At 38.2% G+C, this 23521-nt stretch overlaps 1 protein-coding gene across 6 annotated transcripts in view; it reads right to left on the reverse strand.

The window, feature by feature from the left end:
- The window catches only part of LOC133558939 (mitogen-activated protein kinase 8-like), a 74937-nt gene that overhangs the window by 23312 nt on the left and 28104 nt on the right, over positions 1-23521 (reverse strand). For 3 of the 6 annotated variants that reach the window (XM_061910133.1, XM_061910135.1, XM_061910137.1), the window contains 6 exons: positions 7583-7749; positions 7372-7501; positions 7247-7305; positions 7024-7162; positions 3592-3757; positions 3084-3155 (listed from right to left, as the gene is read on the reverse strand). In XM_061910133.1, the coding sequence (XP_061766117.1) occupies positions 3084-3155; positions 3592-3757; positions 7024-7162; positions 7247-7305; positions 7372-7501; positions 7583-7749 (733 nt within the window). Of the gene's footprint in view, positions 1-3083; positions 3156-3398; positions 3471-3591; positions 3758-7023; positions 7163-7246; positions 7306-7371; positions 7502-7582; positions 7750-23521 lie in introns of all 6 variants that reach the window. The other 3 variants (XM_061910138.1, XM_061910139.1, XM_061910134.1) reach the window with 2 other exon arrangements.

The raw sequence follows: 23521 nt of genomic DNA on the forward strand, positions 1-23521 counted from the left end.
ATAGTGCGGTATTTTACTTCTTTATCTTTTTTTTTCAACCAAAAATGCTTTGCTCTGATTAGGGGGTACTTGAATTAAAAACATGTTCACAGGGGGTACAGTACATCACTGAAAAAAGGTTGAGAACCATTATCATAAAGTAACAAAAAGTATCGAAAGAATTCTATTACCAGTACCAAAATATTGGTATCGGGACAACACTACGTAACATATTTGAATTTTCTCTTGGTATCAAGTTTATCGTGTTTTAGTTCACGCAACGCTTTAGTAAATAAAGCCCCTACAGCAGGGGCGCTCACACTTTTTCTGCAGGTGAGCTACTTTTCAATTGACCAAGCCGAGGAGATCTACCTCATTCCTATTTATAATTTATATTTATCTATTTATGAAAGAGACATTTTTGTTAACAAGTTAATGGTGTTTAATGATAATACAAGCATGTTTAACACACATAGATTCCTTTCTTTCACGAAGACAAGAATATAAGTTGGTGTATTACCTGATTCTGATGACTTGCATTGATTGGAATAAGACAGTGGTGCTGATAACGTCCGCATTTTCAAATGGAGGAAAAAAAAAGTCCTCCTTTCTGTCCAATACCACATGAAAGTGGTTGGATTTGGCATCTCATTTGTCCAACTTGCATACTGGTTTTTAAACACTTTGTTATGAGAGTAGCATATGTGTGTGGCCCTTTAATGTCTGGCAGCAGGTGAGTGACGTCAGTGAGTGTGCGGGTGGGCAAGCAAGTGAGAAAGCGGTCGCTGAGGGCGGGGGAGAAATACATTGGCATCAAACTCCGTAGCTTGCTAGCTTGTGCACGCTAGCTTTCTGAGACTCTTATTTTGTTAGCACAGGCAGGATGAAACAGGTCTTTTATGGTGAAGACAGGAACTGTGCTGTCGGTCTTTAGAGTTTTGACAGTAGGTACGCAGTCTCTAGAAATAAAATGTGTTTCTCTGCGTCCGCCCTGTTAGTGATTTTTTTCTTAAATATGAGCTCGCAGCAGCCAGCGTCATCTCACAAGATCCTCGGGTGCCGAGAATGTCAAACAACTGACGAAAGTGAAGTCTTGGTATGATTGATGATTGCTCATTTTTATGTCTATTTTTTAATGCCTGGCTTGAGATCGACTGACACACCCTCCGAGATCGACCACCCCTGCCCTACAGCAATTCAAGTACCCCCTAATCGGAGCAAAGCATTTTTGGTTGAAAAAAAGAGATAAAGAAGTAAAATACAGCACTATGTCAGCAGTTTCTGATTTATTAAATTGTATAACAGTGCAAAATATTGCTCATTTGTAGTGGTCTTTCTTGAACTATTAGGATGTGAAGTGAAGTGAATTATATTTATATAGCGCTTTTCTCTAGTGACTCAAAGCGCTTTACATAGTGAAACCCAATATCTAAGTTACATTTAAACCAGTGTGGGTGGCACTGGGAGCAGGTGGGTAAAGTGTCTTGCCCAAGGACACAACGGCACTGACTAGGATGGCGGAAGCGGGAATCGAACCTGCAACCCTTTATGTTGCTGGCACGGCCACTCTACCAACCGAGCAATGATATAAAAACAACTAGTGATTCAATTATAAATAAAGATTTCTACACATAGAAGTAATCATCAACTGGGGATTGTAATAGAGATCCATCTGGATTCATGGACTTAATTCTAAACATTTCTTCACAAAAAAAGAAATCTTTAACATCAATATTTATGGAACATGTCCACAAAAAAATCTAGCTGTCAACACTGAATATTGCATTGTTGCATTTCTTTTCACAGTTTATGAACTTACATTCATATTTCGTCGAAGTATTATGCACTAAATATATTCAAAAAGGATTTTTGAATTGTTGCTATTTTTAGAATATTTAAAAAAATATACATCACGTCCCCCCATTAGAGAACCACTGGGTTAGACGGAGAAAAAGTTCACTTTTTCTCCACAATGGGCTTCACGGTGGCAGAGGGGTTAGTGCGTCTGCCTCACAATACGAAGGTCCTGCAGTCCTGGGTTCAAATCCAGGTTCGGGATCTTTCTGTGTGGAGTTTGCATGTTCTCTAAGTGACTGCGTGGGTTCCCTCCGGGTACTCCGGCTTCCTCCCACTTCCAAAGACATGCACCTGGGGATAGGTTGATTGGCAACACTAAATTGGCCCTAGTGTGTGAATGTTGTCTGTCTATCTGTGTTGGCCCTGTGATGAGGTGGCGACTTGTCCAGGGTGTACCCCGCCTTCTGCCCGATTGCAGCTGAGATAGGCGCCAGCGCCCCCCCGCCACCCCGAAAGGGAATAAGCGGTAGAAAATGGATGGATGGGATATCACGTCCCCCCATTAGAGAACCACTGGGTTAGACGGCTGCCGTTGAATGACAGAGGCTCACTGTTGCTCCTACAGGAACTAAATGGGACTACAATAATAATAAACTTTAGTCATTAACAAAAACGGGCTTCACGGTGGCAGAGGGGTTAGTGCGTCTGCCTCACAATACGAAGTTCCTGCAGTCCTGGGTTCAAATCCAGGTTCGGGATCTTTCTGTGTGGATTTTGCATGTTCTCCCCGTGACTGCGTGGGTTCCCTCCGGGTACTCCGGCTTCCTCCCACTTCCAAAGACATGCACCTGGGGATAGGTTGATTGGCAACACTAAATTGGCCCTAGTGTGAATGTTGTATGTCTATCTGTGTTGGCCCTGCGATGAGGTGGCAACTTGTCCAGGGTGTACCCCGCCTTCCGCTCGATTGTAGCTAAGATAGGTGCCAGCGCCCCCCCCGCCACCCCGAAAGGAAATAAGCGGTAGAAAATGGATGGATGGGATATCACGTCCCCCCATTAGAGAACCACTGGGTTAGACGGCTGCCGTTGAATGACAGAGGCTCACTGTTGCTCCTACAGGAACTAAATGGGACTACAATAATAATAAACTTTAGTCATTAACAAAAACCCAACTTCACAACTGCAAATGATGGTTAAAAAAAATGGAATGTGGAAAGTGGAGGTGAAATGGAAAGTGTATGATTTTTTTTCACACGGAATGAAGCGGCGACACATTGGAGCACGCACATGATGGGGGAAGGATACGATCAGTGCCGGGGAACAACACACTTCCCCTGATCATCTCGGCCACTATGCAGCCTACTGACCATACATCCACTGGGGGTGGACGTTTATAGATGATACAGAAGTGCATGCACATGCAAACAAAAGAGTGATGGTCAAAACATACACAAAATAATGGCAACATGATGGTTTTAGTACAATACAATATCTGGAAATGGAAAAACATGCAAATCATGCAGGATAGATTAGAGAAGTTAATGAGTCAAATACTTGGCAAAGTCTGTTAGAATTCATCAAATAATGCAGGATGAGGCAAGTCGGAACCCACAAGGATACAATCCCGTCCGGGGAAAAGGATTTTATGGCGAACCATTTCAGCCAGTATGCAGCCCACGGACCAAATGTCCACTAGTAGTTAACATAACAGGTAAGAAGTGAGAGGAACACACAGGTTAGGCCAATGCTGGTTAGTGAGCTCACAGACCGAGTTGCAGTACGCTGTTTTTTTTCCCCCCACATAAACACTAACCGTTGGCTTGGTAGCCCATGCCCAGGATGACTTCTGGTGCTCTGTAGTAGCGCGTCACCACGTAAGGTGTCATCAGGAGGCCCGTAGCGGCTGTTCGAGCCAAGCCGAAGTCCAAAATCTTCAGTGTGCAATCTGACTTGACGACAATGTTGCTGGGTTTCAAGTCCTAAAGACAGGGGGGGGGAATCACATCAGTTTAGAGACCCGAGGCTTCGCGACATGTCTTAAAATCAAGTCTGGAGCTCTGCTGACGATCTGTCAGCCCGTCACCTGTGAGTTGTATCATTTTGCTACAAATAATATGGTATGTCTATGTCAGGGGTCGGGAACCTTTTTGGCTGAGAGAGCCATGAAAGCCAAACGTATTTCCGTGAGAGCCATATTATATTTTGGTAATACTTTGATATGGGGAACATATTCACCATTAATTAGTTGCTTATTAACATGCAAATTCGTAACATATTGGCTCTTAATTAGTCATTTTTAAGTACTTATTAATGCCTTTTTCTGCATGGCCTTATTTTACAAGCAGTAAGCCATTAACTAAGAGTCTTCCCTTATAACCTCAGAATTATTGCTTATTAGTAACCCTAACCCTTATATGGTCCCCTAGTGTCCAAATAACTCTTAATTAAGTCTTTGTTACTTAGAATATGTTCCCGTTTCTAAAGTGTTACCAATATTTTTTAACACTGAATACAACTAAATGTGCGCATTTTTTAAAGTTAGACCAACATTTTTAGAGCATAAGTCTCTTATTCTTTTTAATAACATTGTTATTCTGAAGCTAACAAATAATAAATGAAATACTTCTTACCATTAATGCGACTTCTTGGATTGATGGAATAAAATGCATGAGAATGTTTTTAATTTTGAACGTTATTTTTAACCCTGTGATTACCAGCGGAATCATTTGTTACTTATTGTGTTAAGCAATGTCAGCTAAGATTTATCTGAGAGCCAGATGCAGTCATCAAAAGAGCCACATCTGGCACTAGAGCCGCAGGTTCCCTACCCCTGGTCCATGTTGTGAGTGAATGCAAGTGCTTGTGCATGAGCCAAACATGCTTTGTTAACATCGCATTGATTATATGGCAATTTCAGGTAGGACGCATGTGCATGAGTACAAAGCCCAGCTCTTTCTATCCAAACCAGGGGTCGTCAACCCGCGGCTCCGGAGCCACATGCCGCTCTTTGGCAACTCTGATGCGGCTCAGCTGCACAATCGCCGACCCCCCAGATTGTTGCGGGGGGGATTCCGGAATTCAATGCCTCTCCCTGAGATAACCCGGAGTAAACGCTCTCCAATTTTCACTCGGACCACAATATTAAGGGCGTGCCGTGATGATATTACTCTTGACGTCCTCTTGAACGTCATCGCGCCCGCCATTTACGGAATGCTATTTGCGTGCCGACCGGACACATGCATTTCGCTTCTTCTATCGGCACATGTATGATATTGCAAGAAATACTGGGTGACAGAGTACAGTGACGGTTGTGATATAGACAACTTTAACACTCCTACTAATATGCGCCAACATTGTGAACCCACACAAAAGAAGAATGACAAACACATTACGGGAGAAAATCCTCACAGTAACACAACATAAATGCAACACAACAAATACCCAGAATCCTTTGCATCCATGACACCTCCTGACTATGTTACACACCCCGCGAGCACCAACCCCCCCCTTGCGTGGTTGAGGTAGGCGGGGTTTGGTGCTCGCGGGGTTTGTAGGATCAAAAAAACGTTTGTTGTTTTGTTATTGTTTACAAACTCACAAAATAAAAGCAACTAGTGTTTTTTGCTTTTATTTAGTTAATTGCACTATTAACTCAAAAGTAATAAACAAAGACAGTGACAATTCCAAGTATAATACCAGTATTGGTCCATTATACAGTGATTAAATCGATTATTTTATGATCAAAAAAATGTTTTTTGTTGTTTTTGTTATCGTTTACAAACTCAGGAAATAAAATCCTATAGCAGTTTTGCTTGCTTATTTAATTGCACTATTTACTTAAAACCCATACAAATAGACCGTAACAATACCGAGTACAGTATTAGTATTGGTTGATACAACAGTGGGTTAAGTTTTTTCTTGCCCTGATGTGGGATCTTAGCCGATGTCGTTGTGGCTTGTGCAGCCCTTTGAGACATTTGACGGCTATAAAAGTAAACTTTGATTGAATGATTGATTGATTTGATCCATATTTTTATTTTTACAAAACCTATTTTTTTTTTTTGTTTTTGATTACAAACTCAGGAAAAAGGAGCTAATATCATTGTTTGCTTTTGGAGTTTTTTTTTTTTTGCACTATTAATTTGGGATCAATACAAATATCAACAGTAATATACCAAGTATCAGTATATTGTTGATACTGCAATCATTAGATCTATATTTTTATTATCACAAAAAACATTTTTTGTTGTTTTTGTTATTGTTTAAAAACTCATTAAATAAATGCCAATAGTATTTGTTTAGTTATTTTGCACTATTTACTTTATTATACAAAGTCTATATAATCAAAGGAAATAAATAAACCATTTAAATAGGATTGATATTGTTACTGCAAATAACAGTTGTGATTCAAATTTAAATAATTTAATGGTCTTTAAAATATTAAGTAATAATATCAGCAATGGCATGGACGATACTGCCCCTGTTACTACTTGGTACTGTGTAGTTAACCACAAAATAGATTAACAATAGTTTTGTGAAAATAATACAACTGAAAAATATGTCATTGTCATTTTTTGTGGTGATGTTCTGTTTGTTTTGGACTCATTGTGCACTCTTGTTTGTTTTTTGTCACCATGACAACTCATTAGTTTTCACCTGTCATGTCACGCATCTGATTCACTTGGACTCATGCACCTGTTAATCACCACAGCCCTATTTAAGCCTGTAGTTGCCAGGCAGTCAGCCTGGCGACATCCCCCTTTACACACCCTTGTTACCCATGCTGATGAGCCATGCTGTTTTCTCGTTCCACGTAAAGTTTCGTTATTCATGCCGTAGTTCACAAGTTTTGTTTTATATCCATAGTTTACGTTATAGTAATGTTTTTTGTTTTCAGAGCCAAGTTTTGTACCTCCACTGAGAGCGCCTTTTGTTTGTTCTCCGCCTTGAGTGACTAATTAAAGGATGTCAGTACCTCCACACCATGTCCGGTCCAGTCGATTTGCACCACGGGAAAACAAACCAAACCAAAGTCTAAATATGTTACTGCAAATGTCAGCAGCTAAATTATTAGCGTTTATAACCAGTTTTGATATGGTTCTATTATCATTTATATGCCAAATAATGTATCGTGATATAGAGCTACGTCATTATCGCACATCACGATAGAGATTTTAGACCATATCACCCATCCTTAGTAACAGGCCTGCCTAAGTGCAGGAAGTCCTTATCAGCAAACAGTTACCCTGTGAATGATGCCGGCGGCGTGGAGGTGTTTGATACCACACAACATCTGATAGAGCAGATAAGACAGCCTCTCGTGGTCGAGCTCCATCTGAATGACCTGACAAAGGTTGGCGTCCATCAGCTCCATCACCAAGTATCTAAAATACAAGAGAGAAAATACTATCGTCGCTTCCCCTAACAAACCCCAGCACTCCGAAAGACCAACAAAAAGAGAGACTTACACATCCTGGAACTCTTCTAGGGATTTTTGAGGTGTGAAAACATTTAACAGGCCGATGATCTGTGGGGGTGGCAAGACATGAGCGAAACGGACTAAAATGTAATAACAATTTGTTTGCTTACGTACATTTTTGTGATTGACACATTTCATGAGCACCAGCTCCCTGAAGGCCCTCTTGGCATGAGTCTGGTTCTGAAATGGCCGACTCAGCTTCTTGATGGCGACGTTTCTCTCAAGGACTTGGTCATAGGCTGAGCTGAATAACAAAAAGGACAAAACATATTTAGGATTTGAAACCGGCGGCTCGCTGGAATACAAATGAGCTTGAAGCGCTCACCAGACGATCCCCTGCGCCCCTGAGCCGATGGGTCTTAGGTTCTGGTATCGTTTCAATACTGTAAAGGTTGAGTCCCCTACATCCAGGCTGTAGAACTCTCGCTCTTTCTTGTTTTTGTTCATGGCAAAATCTTCGATCACTGCTCTTTGTGCATCCAAAAACGTCCTCTGTGGGCAAAAAGGTAAAGCCACAATTAGATAATAACAACATAACGGGGAGCGGGAAGAAGAAACAAAACGAAGGAGTGTGCAGCAAAGCAAGCAGATTAGCAGCAAAGACTGCAGAATCGCTGCAGCCGAGCGCAGCGTTTGTCTCTCAGCCAGTCAGCACACAAACACCAAAATGGAAGTTTTGATATCATCAGCAGTGACGACCGAAGGGCAAAGCGCCGTGAGGTCGACTCCATCACGCCGAACAAACACTATCAATGTTGTCATGCTGCTGGTTAGGCCATCATTCTTGTCCAGATAACAGCAGACCTTCTAAAGTCCAACTAGTTTGACTAAAAATAGACTTCTAAAGACAGATAGAATGCAACTTTCATGCAAGATATCAGCAAATTAGGGTTGCAGCTATTGATTATTTTCAGAATGAAGTAATATATTGATTAGTTTTTTCAATTAATTGATTAAACTGTCGATTAGTTTGTTGGCTTAATGGAGTAATCATTTGATGAGTTTTTTAATTGAGTAATATCAATTGATTTGTTTGAGTAATCTATAGAGTCATTTGTACAATTAATCTATCGAGTAGTTCTATTAATCGAATAATGTATTGATTAGTTTGTTCGATGAATCGAGTATTCTATCGAGTAGTTTGTTTGATTGATAAAATAATCTATTGATTAGTTTGTTCGATTAATCGAATAATCTATTGACTAGTTTGTACGATTAATCTATTGAGTATTTTCTATTAATCAAATAATCCATTGATTCGTTTGTTCGATTAATCGAGTAATCTATTGACTAGTTTGTACGATTAATCTATTGAGTATTTTCTATTAATCAAATAATGCATTGATTAGTTTGTTCGATTAATCGAGTAATCTATTGACGAGTTTTTTTACGATTAATCTATTGAGTATTATAATCTATTGATTCGTTTGTTCGATTAATCGAGTAATCCATCTATTAGTTTGTTCGATTAATCAAATAATCTATCGGGTAGTTTGTTCGATTAGTCGAGTAGTTGGTTCGATTAATCAAATAATCTATTGATTAGTTTGTATGATTAATCTATCGAGTGATTTGTGGTATTAATCAAACATATTAATTAGTTTATTTGATTAATCGAAGAAACTATCAAGTGGTGTGTTCGATTAATCGAGTAATCTATTTATTAGTTTGTACGATTAATCTATCAAGTATTTTGTTCTATTAATCAAATAATCTATCAATTAGTTTGTTCGATTAATCTATCAAGTAGTTTGTTCTGTTAATCTAATAATAAATCAGTTTGGTCGATTAATCTAGTAATCTATCGAGTAGTTTGTTCACTTAATTGAGTAAACTATTGATTAGTTTGTACGATTAATCTATCGAGTAGTTTGTTCAATTAATCAACTAGTTTGTTCAATTAATCGAATAATCTATAGTTTGTTAGATTAATCAAGCAATCTATTGAGTAGTTTGTTCGATTAATCGAGTAATCTATTGAGATTTTTGTTCGCTTAATCAAGTAATCTATTGATTAGAGCAATCAGATGAAACATTTTTCAAGCCTCAGGATCAGCTTTATTGTCATTACGCAGGGTAACGAGATTGAGGGTATGGTGTCAATAAGTAAATAAATATATATTAACACTCCAAACAAATATTTTTCTGCTTGGCAATTTTTTTTAGTTACACTCAAAGGATTAATTGGCGACAGAATATAAATGGAAACTATTTTGTAATCAATTAATCCATAGTTTTGTAGCTTTGTAAAAACAAGGGGGGGAAAATCCTCAAACAACCGAATAACATTGCCTGAGGTGCAAGTTAAGAAAACAAGATTATTCCATTATTCTATCGATTAGTTTGTTCGCTTAATGAGTAATCTTGCGATTACTTTGTTTGCTTAATGGAATAATCTGACGATGAGTTTCATTAATTGAGTAATATCGATTGGTTTGTCCAAATAATCTATCGGGTAATTTGTTCAATTAATCAAATAATCTATCGATAAATTTGTTTGATTAATTGAGTAATCTATCAATTAGTTTGTACGATTAATCTATCGAATAGTTTGTTCAATTAATCAAATTATCGATTAGTTTGTTTGATTAATCATGTAATCTATCGATTAGTTTGTTCGCTTAATCGAGTAATCTATTGATTCGAGTAATCAGATTAAAGAATTTTCTAGCCTCAATATGGATTTTAGGGAAAACAATTGAAACATATATTTTTCTGCTTGCCAACTTTTTTAGTTACACTCAAACGATTAATGGGCGAAAGAATATAAATCAAAGCTATTTTCTAATCAAATGAATTGATAGTTTTGTAGCTTTGCAAAAACAAGGAAAAAAAGCCTCAAGAACAACCAAATAACATTGCATGAGGTGCAAGTTAAGAAAATAAGATTAATCATCGATTAGTTTGTTCGCTTAATGAGTAATCTCGCGATTACTTTATTCGCTTAATGGAGTAATCTTCCGATGAGTTTCTTTAATTGAGTAATATTGATTGGTTTGTTCGAGTAATCTATCGAGTAGTTTGTTCAATTAATCAAATAATCCATCGATTAGTTTGTTTGATTAATCGAGTATTTTGTCGAGTAGTTTGTTCGATTACGCGAATAATCTATTGATGAGTTTGTTCGCTTAATCGAGTAATCAATCGAATAGTTTGTTCGATTAATCAAATAATCTATCAATTAGAATGTTCAACTAATCGAGTAATCTGTTTGCTTAATCGAGTAATCAATCATGTCGTTTGTTTGCTTCATCGAGTAATCTTCCGATTAGAGTAATCAGATGAGACACTTTTCTAGCCTTAATAAATATTTTAAGGAAAAAAGTTTGAACAAATGCTTTTCTGCTTACCAACTTTTTTTTTTTAGTTACACCCAATCGATTAAATAGCGACAGAATATAAATCAAAGCTATTTTCTAATCAAAATGAATCGCTAGTTTTGTAGCTTTTTAAAAACACTTTTAAAGCCCCAAGAACAACATAATCACATTGCATTAGTTGTAAGTTAAGAGAAGAAGGATGTTAGAAGAAGAAAGCTGGAATCTTTCACCATAAAGACTGGTTAATGGTGTTTTACATATTAATTAGGGCTGTCAAGGTTAACGAGATAAGAAGTGAAAGCTAATTCTCTTTAATGCCACTATTTTTTTGGACATGCGTTTTTATCAAGCAAGTCATGTCAGGTATTTTTCAAACCATCATTTATAGTACGGTCATGTTTGTGTGAGAGATAGTGTGTGTCTTTGTGTCTGTATGAGAGTGTTTGTGTCCATTCGTGTTGAGCTGTTTGAAAAAGCATAATATTTAGTAAACAAACATTTGCATAAAGCTAACAAATTGTCCAGTGTCATTTTGATAGTAGGTAAAGGTGGGGGAAATAATCCATTTTTAGTTGCGTCGCAATTCGGGCGTGGACGGTTGTAAAATCGATTAGGAAATGTCAATAATCCAATATTTATTTACTGTAGATAAAAACATGCAGACAGTGCAAAAATGTGACTTAACGCAGTGAGCTACCTCACCGAGCGATCCGGCCAGCTCCTTTATTTTAGGCCACTTATGCCCCAGTTTTGCACACATTTCCATTAATTTAATAAATGCTATTGGAATCAATTCAACTACCGTATTTCCTTGAATTAATTTAAAACCTCTTCTCACTCCTGCGCTTACCAAAGGCATGCGGTAAAAGTAAGCATGCGCTAATTATTTTAAAACCTCTTCTCACTTCGACACTTACCAAAGGTATGCAGTAAAAATTTGAGTGTGATGTAAGCTTGGACCTTAAATCCTACTGAATAACTCTTAATCTTCTTCCCTTTATGCGATTTCAAATTACCGGTATTGAAATCAGCCTCCTCCATTTTGAAAGTGATGACAGGGGAAGTGTCACTCGTGACGTCACGAGTTTGACCAGGCGGTAATACTAAGCATGCGCTAATTATTTTGCGAAGCGAGTTTGACCCGGCAGTAATTCAAGACAGGTGCATACTATATGCCCTGCGGCAATTCAAGGAAATACGGTATTTCTTATTCCAAATGCACTGTTTTTAAAAGCTGCAATTGATGAATGCTTGTTGAGTGAAACAAAAATAAATGCAAAAATGCATCGATAAATATAAATTAAAGATGCATCAATAACCGATTTTTAAGCGTGAGGTGCCCAGTGATTCCCACCTCTAACAATAGGGATGTCCCGAACAACATTTTTGGCCTCACATTCGATCTGTTTGCAAGTCCTGATCCGATACTTTGACAATAGGTCATAAAACTGAAAATGTTTCACAGCAAGTAATTAGAGATGTCCGATAATGGCTTTTTTGCTGATATCCGATATTCCGATATTGTCCAACGCTTAACTACAGAGTTCGATATCAACCGATACCGATATATACAGTTGTGGAATTGACACAATATTATGCCTAATTTTGTTGTGATGCATTAAACAATGTAACAAGGTTTTCCAAAATAAATCAACTCAAGTTATGGACAAAAATGCCAACATGGCACTGCCATATTTGTTATTGAAGTCACAAAGTGCATTATTTTTTTTAACATGCCTCAAAACAGCAGCTTGGAATTTGGGACATGCTCTCCCTGAGAGAGCATGAGGAGGTTGAGGTGGGTGGGGGGTGTATTTTGTAGCGTCCCGGTAGAGTTAGTGCTGCAAGCGTTTCTGGGTATTGTTCTGTTGTGTTACAGTGCGGATGTTCTCCTGAAATGTGTTTGTCCTTCTTGTTTGGTGTGGGTTCAGTGTGCGGCGCATATTTGTAACAGTAATAAAGTTGTTTATACGGCCACCCTCAGTGTGACCTGTATGGCTGTTGACCAAGTATGCTTTGCATTCATTTGTGTGTGTGAACAACCGTAGATATTATGCACCACAAAAGCAGTGCCTCTAAGGTTTATTGGTGCTCTGTACTTCTTCCTACGTCCGTGTACACAGCAGCGTTTTTAAAAAGTCATACATTTTACTTTTTTAAAAAGTGAATGTGAGTGTGAATGTTGTCTGTCTATCTGTGTTGGCCCTGCGATGAGGTGGCGACTTGTCCAGGGTGTACCCCGCCTTCCGCCCGATTGTAGCTGAGATAGGCGCCAGCGCCCCCCGCGACCCTGAAAGGGAATAAGCGGTAGGAAATGGATGGATGGATGGATGGATACTGCTAATTTTGAAACAGACACCGATAATTTCCGATATTACATTTAAAAGCATTTATCGCCAGGCCGATATTATCGGACATCTCTAACAATAACACATTTTCATTAAACTTATCTTACCAAAATTAGAATTTGCTGGTATTGATGCAAATCAAATGATCGATTTGTGGTACTGAATGCCACATAACTACTTCAACAAAATAAAGTGTCTAGTGCGGGGGTCGACAACCCGCAGCTCTTTAGCGCCGCCCTAGTGGCTTTCTGGAGCTTTTTCAAAAATGTATGAAAATGGAAAAAGATGAGGGGAAAAAAATGATTTTTAGTTTTAATATGGTTTCTGTAGGAGGACAAACATGACACAAACCTCCCTAATTGTTATAAAGCACACTGTTTGTATGAAACATGTTTCACTGATTCGAGTATTTGGCGAGCACCGTTTTGTCCTACTAATTTTGGCGGTCCTTGAACTCACCGTAGTTTGTTTACATGTACAACTTTCTCCGAGTTTCTAGGACGTGTTTTATGCCACTTCTTTTTCTGTCTCATTTTGTCCACCAAACTTTTAACGTTGTGCATCAATGCATAAAAGGTGAGTTGTGTGGAGTGCTAATCAAACATATTTGGTCACTGTAAGCTAATCGATGCTAACATGCTATTCAGGCTAGCTATACGTACATATAGCATCATTATCATACTTGCCAACCCTCCCAGATTTTCCGGGAGACTCCCGAAATTCAGCGCCTCTCCCGAAAACCTCCCGGGACAAATTTTCTCCCGAAATTCAGGCGGAGCTGAAGGCCACGCCCCCTCCAGCTCCATGCGGACCCAAGTGACGTGTCAACAGCCTGTTTTCACGTCCGCTTTCCCACAATATAAAAAGAGTGCCTGCCCAATGACGTTATATCTGTAGAATGATCGAGGGAGAGTTATTGGTTTCTTATGTGGGTTAATTGTTAGGCAGTCTCATTAACGTCCTCCCAGCGCGGCAAAAACAGCAGTCACGTTTTCGTCTACCGTAAAGCAGTTTGTCTGCCGTAAACAGCAATGTTGTGAAACTCTTACACAGGACAATACTGCCATCTACTGTGCATGCATATGTGACAATAACATCTACAGCTTTTAGAGCAGTGGTTCTCAACCTTTTTTCAGTGATGTACCCCCTGTGAACATGTTTTTAATTCAAGTACCCCCTAATCAGAGCAAAGCATTTTTGGTTGAAAAAAAAAAAAGATAATAAAGTAAAATACAGCACTATGTCATCAGTTTCTGATTTATTGAATTGTATAACAGTGCAAAATATTGCTAATTTGTGGGTCTTTCTTGAACTATTTGGAAAAAAAGATATAAAAAGAACTAAAAACTTGTTGAAAAATAAACAAGTGAAGTGAATTGTATTTATATAGCGCTTTTCTCTAGTGACTCAAAGCGCTTTTACATAGTGAAACCCAAATTCTAAGTTACATTTAAACCAGTGTGGGTGGCACTGGGAGCAGGTGGGTAAAGTGTCTTGCCCAAGGACACAACGGCAGTGACTAGGATGGTGAAAACCAGGATTCGAACCTGGAACTCTCAAGTTGCTGGCACGGCCACTCTACCAACCAAGCTATACACGCTCAATAGAAAAATATTGGCATCGGGACAACACTAACAGAATGTTTGAACATGTCTAAAGAATGTGATTCTTTTATAGAGCCTTCAATCTCATTCCAGATCATCAGGCATCTGCAGGCTATGCCAAAGCTTGTACACTTTAGATGGCGATTTTTCCCTCCTAATAAAGGTTTACTTCTGGTGTTATGTCTATGAGAAGTAGTGGTCACTGGCAGAGTCTAGAATTTAATCTGTATACTAGGTTATACATAATACAAGCACTGTGAAATCTGTTGCACTCAGTAAGCTTCAGAAGATTGTACCCATAAAAAAAGAGGATTTGAAGGAGCATTAAAGTTTGCCCAAGATATAACACGTATGATGTTCTATTGAAGATTCTCCAGTTAACACGTATGATGTTCTATTGAAGATTCTCCAGTTAACACGTATGATGTTCTATTGAAGATTCTCCAGTTAACACGTATGATGTTCTATTGAAGAATCTCCAGTTAACACGTATGATGTTCTATTGAAGATTCTCCAGTTAACACGTATGATGTTCTATTGAAGATTCTCCAGTTAACACGTATGATGTTCTATTGAAGATTCTCCAGTTAACACGTATGATGTTCTATTGAAGATTCTCCAGTTAACACGTATGATGTTCTATTGAAGATTCTCCAGTTAACACGTATGATGTTCTATTGAAGAATCTCCAGTTAACACGTATGATGTTCTATTGAAGATTCTCCAGTTAACACGTATGATGTTCTATTGAAGATTCTCCAGTTAACACGTATGATGTTCTATTGAAGATTCTCCAGTTAACACGTATGATGTTCTATTGAAGATTCTCCAGTTAACACGTATGATGTTCTATTGAAGATTCTCCAGTTAACACGTATGATGTTCTATTGAAGATTCTCCAGTTAACACGTATGATGTTCTATTGAAGATTCTCCAGTTAACACGTATGATGTTCTATTGAAGATTCTCCAGTTAACACGTATGATGTTCTATTGAAGATTCTCCAGTTCACACGTATGATGTTCTATTGAAGATTCTCCAGTTAACACGTATGATGTTCTATTGAAGATTCTCCAGTTAACACGTATGATGTTCTATTGAAGATTCTCCAGTTAACACGTATGATGTTCTATTGAAGATTCTCCAGTTAACACGTATGATGTTCTATTGAAGATTCTCCAGTTAACACGTATGATGTTCTATTGAAGATTCTCCAGTTCACACGTATGATGTTCTATTGAAGATTCTCCAGTTAACACGTATGATGTTCTATTGAAGATTCTCCAGTTCACACGTATGATGTTCTATTGAAGATTCTCCAGTTAACACGTATGATGTTCTATTGAAGATTCTCCAGTTAACACGTATGATGTTCTATTGAAGATTCTCCAGTTAACACGTACGATGTTCTATTGAAGATTCTCCAGTTAACACGTACGATGTTCTATTGAAGATTCTCCAGTTAACACGTACGATGTTCTATTGAAGATTCTCCAGTTAACAGGTATGATGTTCTATTGAAGATTCTCCAGTTAACACGTATGATGTTCTATTGAAGATTCTCCAGTTAACACGTATGATGTCCTATTGAAGAATCTCCAGTTAACACGTATGATGTTCTATTGAAGATTCTCCAGTTAACACGTATGATGTTCTATTGAAGATTCTCCAGTTAACACGTATGATGTTCTATTGAAGATTCTCCAGTTAACACGTATTATGTTCTATTGAAGATTCTCCAGTTAACACGTATGATGTTCTATTGAAGATTCTCCAGTTAACACGTGCGATGTTCTATTGAAGATTCTCCAGTTCACACGTATGATGTTCTATTGAAGATTCTCCAGTTAACACGTATGATGTTCTATTGAAGAATCTCCAGTTAACACGTATGATGTTCTATTGAAGATTCTCCAGTTAACACGTATGATGTTCTATGGAAGATTCTCCAGTTAACACGTATGATGTTCTATTGAAGATTCTCCAGTTAACACGTATGATGTTCTATTGAAGATTCTCCAGTTAACACGTATGATGTTCTATTGAAGATTCTCCAGTTAGCACGTATGATGTTCTATTGAAGATTCTCCAGTTAACACGTATGATGTTCTATTGAAGATTCTCCAGTTAACACGTATGATGTTCTATTGAAGATTCTCCAGTTAACACGTATGATGTTCTATTGAAGATTCTCCAGTTAACACGTATGATGTTCTATTGAAGATTCTCCAGTTAACACGTATGATGTTCTATTGAAGATTCTCCAGTTAACACGTATGATGTTCTATTGAAGATTCTCCAGTTAGCACGTATGTTGTTCTATTGAAGATTCTCCAGTTAACACGTATGATGTTCTATTGAAGAATCTCCAGTTAACACGTATGATGTTCTATTGAAGATTCTCCAGTTAACACGTATGATGTTCTATTGAAGAATCTCCAGTTAACACGTATGATGTTCTATTGAAGATTCTCCAGTTAACACGTATGATGTTCTATTGAAGATTCTCCAGTTAACACGTATGATGTTCTATTGAAGATTCTCCACTTAACACGTATGATGTTCTATTGAAGATTCTCTAGTTAACACGTATGTTCTATTGAAGAATCTCCAGTTAACACGTATGATGTTCTATTGAAGATTCTCCATTTAACACGTATGATGTTCTATTGAAGATTCTCCAGTTAACACATATGATGTTCTATTGAAGATTCTCCAGTTAACACGTATGATGTTCTATTGAAGATTCTCCAGTTAACACGTATGATGTTCTATTGAAGATTCTCCAGTTAACACGTATGATGTTCTATTGAAGATTCTCCAGTTAACACGTATGATGTTCTATTGAAGATTCTCCAGTTAACACGTATGATGTTCTATTGAAGATTCTCCAGTTAACACGTATGATGTTCTATTGAAGATTCTCCAGTTAGCACGTATGATGTTCTATTGAAGATTCTCCAGTTAACACGTATGATGTTCTATTGAAGATTCTCCAGTTAACACGTATGATGTTCTATTGAAGATTCTCCAGTTAACACGTATGATGTTCTATTGAAGATTCTCCAGTTAACACGTATGATGTTCTATTGAAGATTCTCCAGTTAACACGTATGATGTTCTATTGAAGATTCTCCAGTTAACACGTATGATGTTCTATTGAAGATTCTCCAGTTAGCACGTATGTTGTTCTATTGAAGATTCTCCAGTTAACACGTATGATGTTCTATTGAAGAATCTCCAGTTAACACGTATGATGTTCTATTGAAGATTCTCCAGTTAACACGTATGATGTTCTATTGAAGAATCTCCAGTTAACACGTATGATGTTCTATTGAAGATTCTCCAGTTAACACGTATGATGTTCTATTGAAGATTCTCCAGTTAACACGTATGATGTTCTATTGAAGATTCTCCACTTAACACGTATGATGTTCTATTGAAGATTCTCTAGTTAACACGTATGTTCTATTGAAGAATCTCCAGTTAACACGTATGATGTTCTATTGAAGATTCTCCATTTAACACGTATGATGTTCTATTGAAGATTCTCCAGTTAACACATATGATGTTCTATTGAAGATTCTCCAGTTAACACGTATGATGTTCTATTGAAGATTCTCCAGTTAACACGTATGATGTTCTATTGAAGATTCTCCAGTTAACACGTATGATGTTCTATTGAAGATTCTCCAGTTAACACGTATGATGTTCTATTGAAGATTCTCCAGTTAACACGTATGATGTTCTATTGAAGATTCTCCAGTTAGCACGTATGATGTTCTATTGAAGATTCTCCAGTTAACACGTATGATGTTCTATTGAAGATTCTCCAGTTAACACGTATGATGTTCTATTGAAGATTCTCCAGTTAACACGTATGATGTTCTATTGAAGAATCTCCAGTTAACACGTATGATGTTCTATAGAAGATTCTCCAGTTAACACGTATGATGTTCTATTGAAGATTCTCCAGTTCACACATATGATGTTCTATTGAAGATTCTCCAGTTAACACGTATGATGTTCTATTGAAGATTCTCCAGTTAACACGTGTGATGTTCTATTGAAGATTCTCCAGTTAACACGTATGATGTTCTATTGAAGAATCTCCAGTTAACACGTATGATGTTCTATTGAAGATTCTCCAGTTAACACGTATGATGTTCTATTGAAGATTCTCCAGTTAACACGTATGATGTTCTATTGAAGATTCTCCAGTTAACACGTATGATGTTCTATTGAAGATTCTCCAGTTAACACGTATGATGTTCTATTGAAGATTTTCCAGTTAACACGTATGATGTTCTATTGAAGATTCTCCAGGTAATACGTATGATGTTCTATTGAAGATTCTCCAGTTAACACGTATGATGTTCTATTGAAGATTCTCCAGTTAACACGTATGATGTTCTATTGAAGATTCTCCAGTTCACACGTATGATGTTCTATTGAAGATTCTCCAGTTAACACGCATGATGTTCTATTGAAGATTCTCCAGTTAACACGTATGATGTTCTATTGAAGATTCTCCAGTTAACACGTATGATGTTCTATTGAAGATTCTCCAGTTAACACGTATGATGTTCTATTGAAGATTCTCCAGTTCACACGTATGATGTTCTATTGAAGATTCTCCAGTTCACACGTATGATGTTCTATTGAAGATTCTCCAGTTAACACGTATGATGTTCTATTGAAGATTCTCCAGTTAACACGTATGATGTTCTATTGAAGATTCTCCAGTTAACACGTATGATGTTCTATTGAAGATTCTCCAGTTAACACGTATGATGTTCTATTGAAGATTCTCCAGTTAACACGTATGATGTTCTATTGAAGATTCTCCAGTTAACACGCATGATGTTCTATTGAAGATTCTCCAGTTAACACGTATGATGTTCTATTGAAGATTCTCCAGTTAACACGTATGATGTTCTATTGAAGATTCTCCAGTTAACACGTATGATGTTCTATTGAAGATTCTCCAGTTAACACGTATGATGTTCTATTGAAGATTCTCCAGTTTTTCAAGATAACTGTGATTCAATTATAAATAAAGATTTTCACACATACTGGCAACTTGTCCAGGGTGTGCACCGCCTTCCGCCCGATTGTAGCTGAGATAGGCACCAGTTTCGCCCGTGATCCCAAAGGAAATAAGCGGTAGCATATGAATGGATGGATAGCTGTAAATATACTCCTCCCCTCTTAACCAAGCCCCTCACCCAACCCCCGACCACGCCCCCCACCCCCTGAAATGGGAGGTCTCAAGGTTGGCAAGTATCCAATCAATCCAATCCACTTTATTTATATAGCACATTTAAACAACAATAACGTTTCCAAAGTGCTGCACAGCCATGTTAAAAACAATTGTAAAAAATAAATAAATAAAATTAAATAAAAAAAGTATATATATATATATATATATATATATATATATTATGCTCCACCAATGACTGAATAAAAACAAAAAATGAATAAATATAAAACCAATAAAAACAATATAAAAACAAATATGATTAAAAACTATTTTAAAGGGTAAAATCAATTAAAACAGTAAAATAGAAATCAAAGTGTATAAAAAACACAGAGGACAACAGAGAACAGAGGACCACACAACTCACGTAGTGTTAAAAGCCAAAGAATAAAAGTGGGTCTTAAGACGAGACTTAAAACACTCCACTGTGGAAGCAGTTTGAACATGGAGGGGCAGAGTGTTCCAGAGCTTAGTTATTGTGCACTAGACCAGGGGTCGGCAACCCAAAATGTTCAAAGAGCCATATTGGACCAAAAATACAAAAAACAAATATGTCTGGAGCCGCAAAAAAATAAAAGCCATATTTCATACAGTGTGTCATTAGATATAAATTGAATTAAGAGGACTTCAATCAATCAATCAATCAATGTTTACTTTTATAGCCCTAAATCACTAGTGTCTCAAGATAAAACACTCCATGTTTCTTAAAAATATCTCCAAGAGGGAGGAGATAAAGAGCGAACAGGATGGGGCCTAAAATAGATCCCTGGGGGACACCACAGTAAATGATCATTATGCCTCATTTGTTGATATATTTGAGGTCATTTAGTTTCCTTTAAGTCCCACTGGGTGTGAGTTTTCCTCGCCCTTATGTGGGCCTACCGAGGATGTCGTAGTGGTTTGTGCAGCCCTTTGAGACAATAGTGATTTTGGTCTATAAAAGTAAACAATGATTGATGGATTGATTGAAGTCCTCTTAATTCAATTTATATCTAATGACACACTGTATGAAATATGGCTTTTATTTTTTTGCGGCTCCAGACATATTTGTTTTTTGTATTTTTGGTCCAATATGGCTCTTTGAACATTTTGGGTTGCCGACCCCTGGTCTAGTGCACAATAACTAAACAGTACCAAAATATCGGTATCAGGACAACACTAGTGCACAGCCGTTCGAATTGGATTACACACGCACAGATTGAGATCCACGTAATACAATAATACTTCCGTAGAATTCCTGCTCACCAGTGACGGCAGCACTCATGCAGCCCCAGACCATGACACTACCAAGGGCGTAGAATTGGGTAGGGACGCTAGGGACACGTCCCTACCAATATCCAGCCGCTACTGTGTAGTCACTATCAATACAAGCGCTGCCCGTCATGTTTAGTCAATGATTATGGCACAGAAAGGGTTAAATGTCGGTCTCTGCTAGAAGTCCCGCCTCTAACCTAAATATCGCTCCCTGATTGGTTGCCGCTTTCATGCTAACTTACGTGTGATTGGCTGTCCCCGCTGTCACTCCTCACTGTGGGAAAAACAGTCCCACCTATCCAGACGTTAGCTCCAAATTAGCACTGCATCTCGTCTTTTCCTCCGCTTTTTTTCCAGGTGAAAGTCAATGCTCAGTCCCCTCTACCATTGTTAACCCTCCCTGTAGGTGAAAGTTAACCTTAAACATGTGAATTAAACTATTTTAGTTCGTTTTTTTAACATCGTAAAAACATCAGCTGTCTCTTTCTACGGACTGCAACAGTCCGTTGTCATGGATACATGACAACAACTTCCATTCATAGCAGTCATGCGTGCCTGAGGCGGAGTGATAGCCTGCGCTGTGATAAGGCTTTAGAATAGTAGCCGTGCTCACTATTTAAACCACGGTTAACAGCCAATCAGATCGCCGGATTTCACCTTTCAGTTTTATTTTTTGAAATTTTTTTAGGTTCATGTAACATATTTATAGTACAAAAGCAGCAATAGAAAGAAGTAGATGAAGGGAACAATTGTGAGTGATTTAAACACATCCATCCATCCATTTTCTACCGCTTATTCCCTTTTGGGGTCGCGGGGGGCGCTGGCGCCTATCTCAGCTACAATCGGGCGGAAGGCGGGGTACACCCTGGACAAGTCGCCACCTCATCGCAGGGCCAACACAGGTAGACAGACAACATTCACACTCACATTCACACACTAGGGCCAATTTAGTGTTGCCAATCAAAACACAAGTTGGGGAAAAGATTATTACAGTTTATTTCTGTTTATTTACAATGTTGTATTGCATGAATGTATTTCTGATGTTGTTGATGGACAGTAGGCTATGTTGATTGACTGTATGATGCACAGTTGCACTACAGCCCTACACTAAAGAGTAAAGATGAGAACTCTTCCAAGTTGTCTCCGTTGCTTTCATTTTAGTTACTTTACCCTATAACATCTGTATGACGTGAAATTATGATTGCTAATGTAAAAAAAAAAAAAGTAAACTTTCAGAGTGCTGCCTTGGAGCACTTTTATGTCCCCACCAATCTCAAAATCAAACCTACTCCCTTGGACACGACCACCACTATGCTGGACTGTAGACCAGACACCTTATCTTGCGACTCACATGCCAGCTATGTGCACAGTAATAGCTGTGTGTTGAGTCTTATTTACCATTTCTTAGATCCCTCCAGCACCCCCACAAAAAAAATGTCAGCACTTTTCAGATAAGGCTGAATTAGAATTCAAGCAATTTCAAGCCTCCCGTGAGAACCTCCCCACCCCCTGTCTACCCCGTTTCCCTGCTCCACCCACACAGTCCGTATGAGGGGTTATGATTGCCAGAAGAAAAAAAAGAAAAAATGACTCAGTCCTCCGTCTGTTCGCCCGACGTCACAAAGACGTCTGCAGCATCCGCCTCGCTCATAACATGAAAATAGACCCGCTTGTGTAACACACACAGGCAGACAATGATGCTCATAGCAGCACTGCGATGGCTACTACTGACCGCCATTACCTTCAGCAATAACTGCAATCCATCACCATGATTAAAGGCCAGGTCGGCGCCGCGAGACGACAGCAATAGTCTTTAATGACCTTCCGTGTAGATATTAATGCCTGGGTAGTGAAGAAACTCTGTGCACTTCTAGCTACACGTCACATCAACTAATGTCCAATCCCAGGGGTAGGGAACCTATGGCTCTAGAGCAGGGGTGCCCACACTTGTTCTGAAGGCGAGCTACTTTTCAATTGACCAACTCGAGGGGATCTACCTCATTTATATATATCATTTATATTTATTTATTTATGAAAGAGACATTTTTGTAAAAAAGTTAAATGTGTTTAATGATAATACAAGCATGTGTAACACATATAGATGTCTTTCTTTCACAAAGACAAGAATATAAGTTGGTGTATTACCTGATTCTGATGACTCGCATTGATTGGAATCAGACAGTAATGATGATAACGCCCACATTTTCAAATGGAGGAGAACAAAAGTTGTCCTTTCTGTACAATACCACATGAAAGTGGTTGGTTTTTGGCATCTAATTCATCCAGCTTCCATACACTTTACAAGAAAAACATTGGCGGCAAATTCCGTAGCTTGCTTGATTGACATTCACGGCACCCGAGGGTCTTGTGAGATGACGCTGGCTGCTGCCAGTTCATTATTATGAAAAAATGACAGAGAGGAAGGCGAGAAACACTTTTTATTTCAACAGACTTTCGCGCCGTCCCTTCCGCCAAAAC

The sequence above is a fragment of the Nerophis ophidion genome, linkage group LG09 (genome assembly GCF_033978795.1).
Source record: "Nerophis ophidion isolate RoL-2023_Sa linkage group LG09, RoL_Noph_v1.0, whole genome shotgun sequence".
Lineage (NCBI taxonomy): Eukaryota > Metazoa > Chordata > Actinopteri > Syngnathiformes > Syngnathidae > Nerophis > Nerophis ophidion.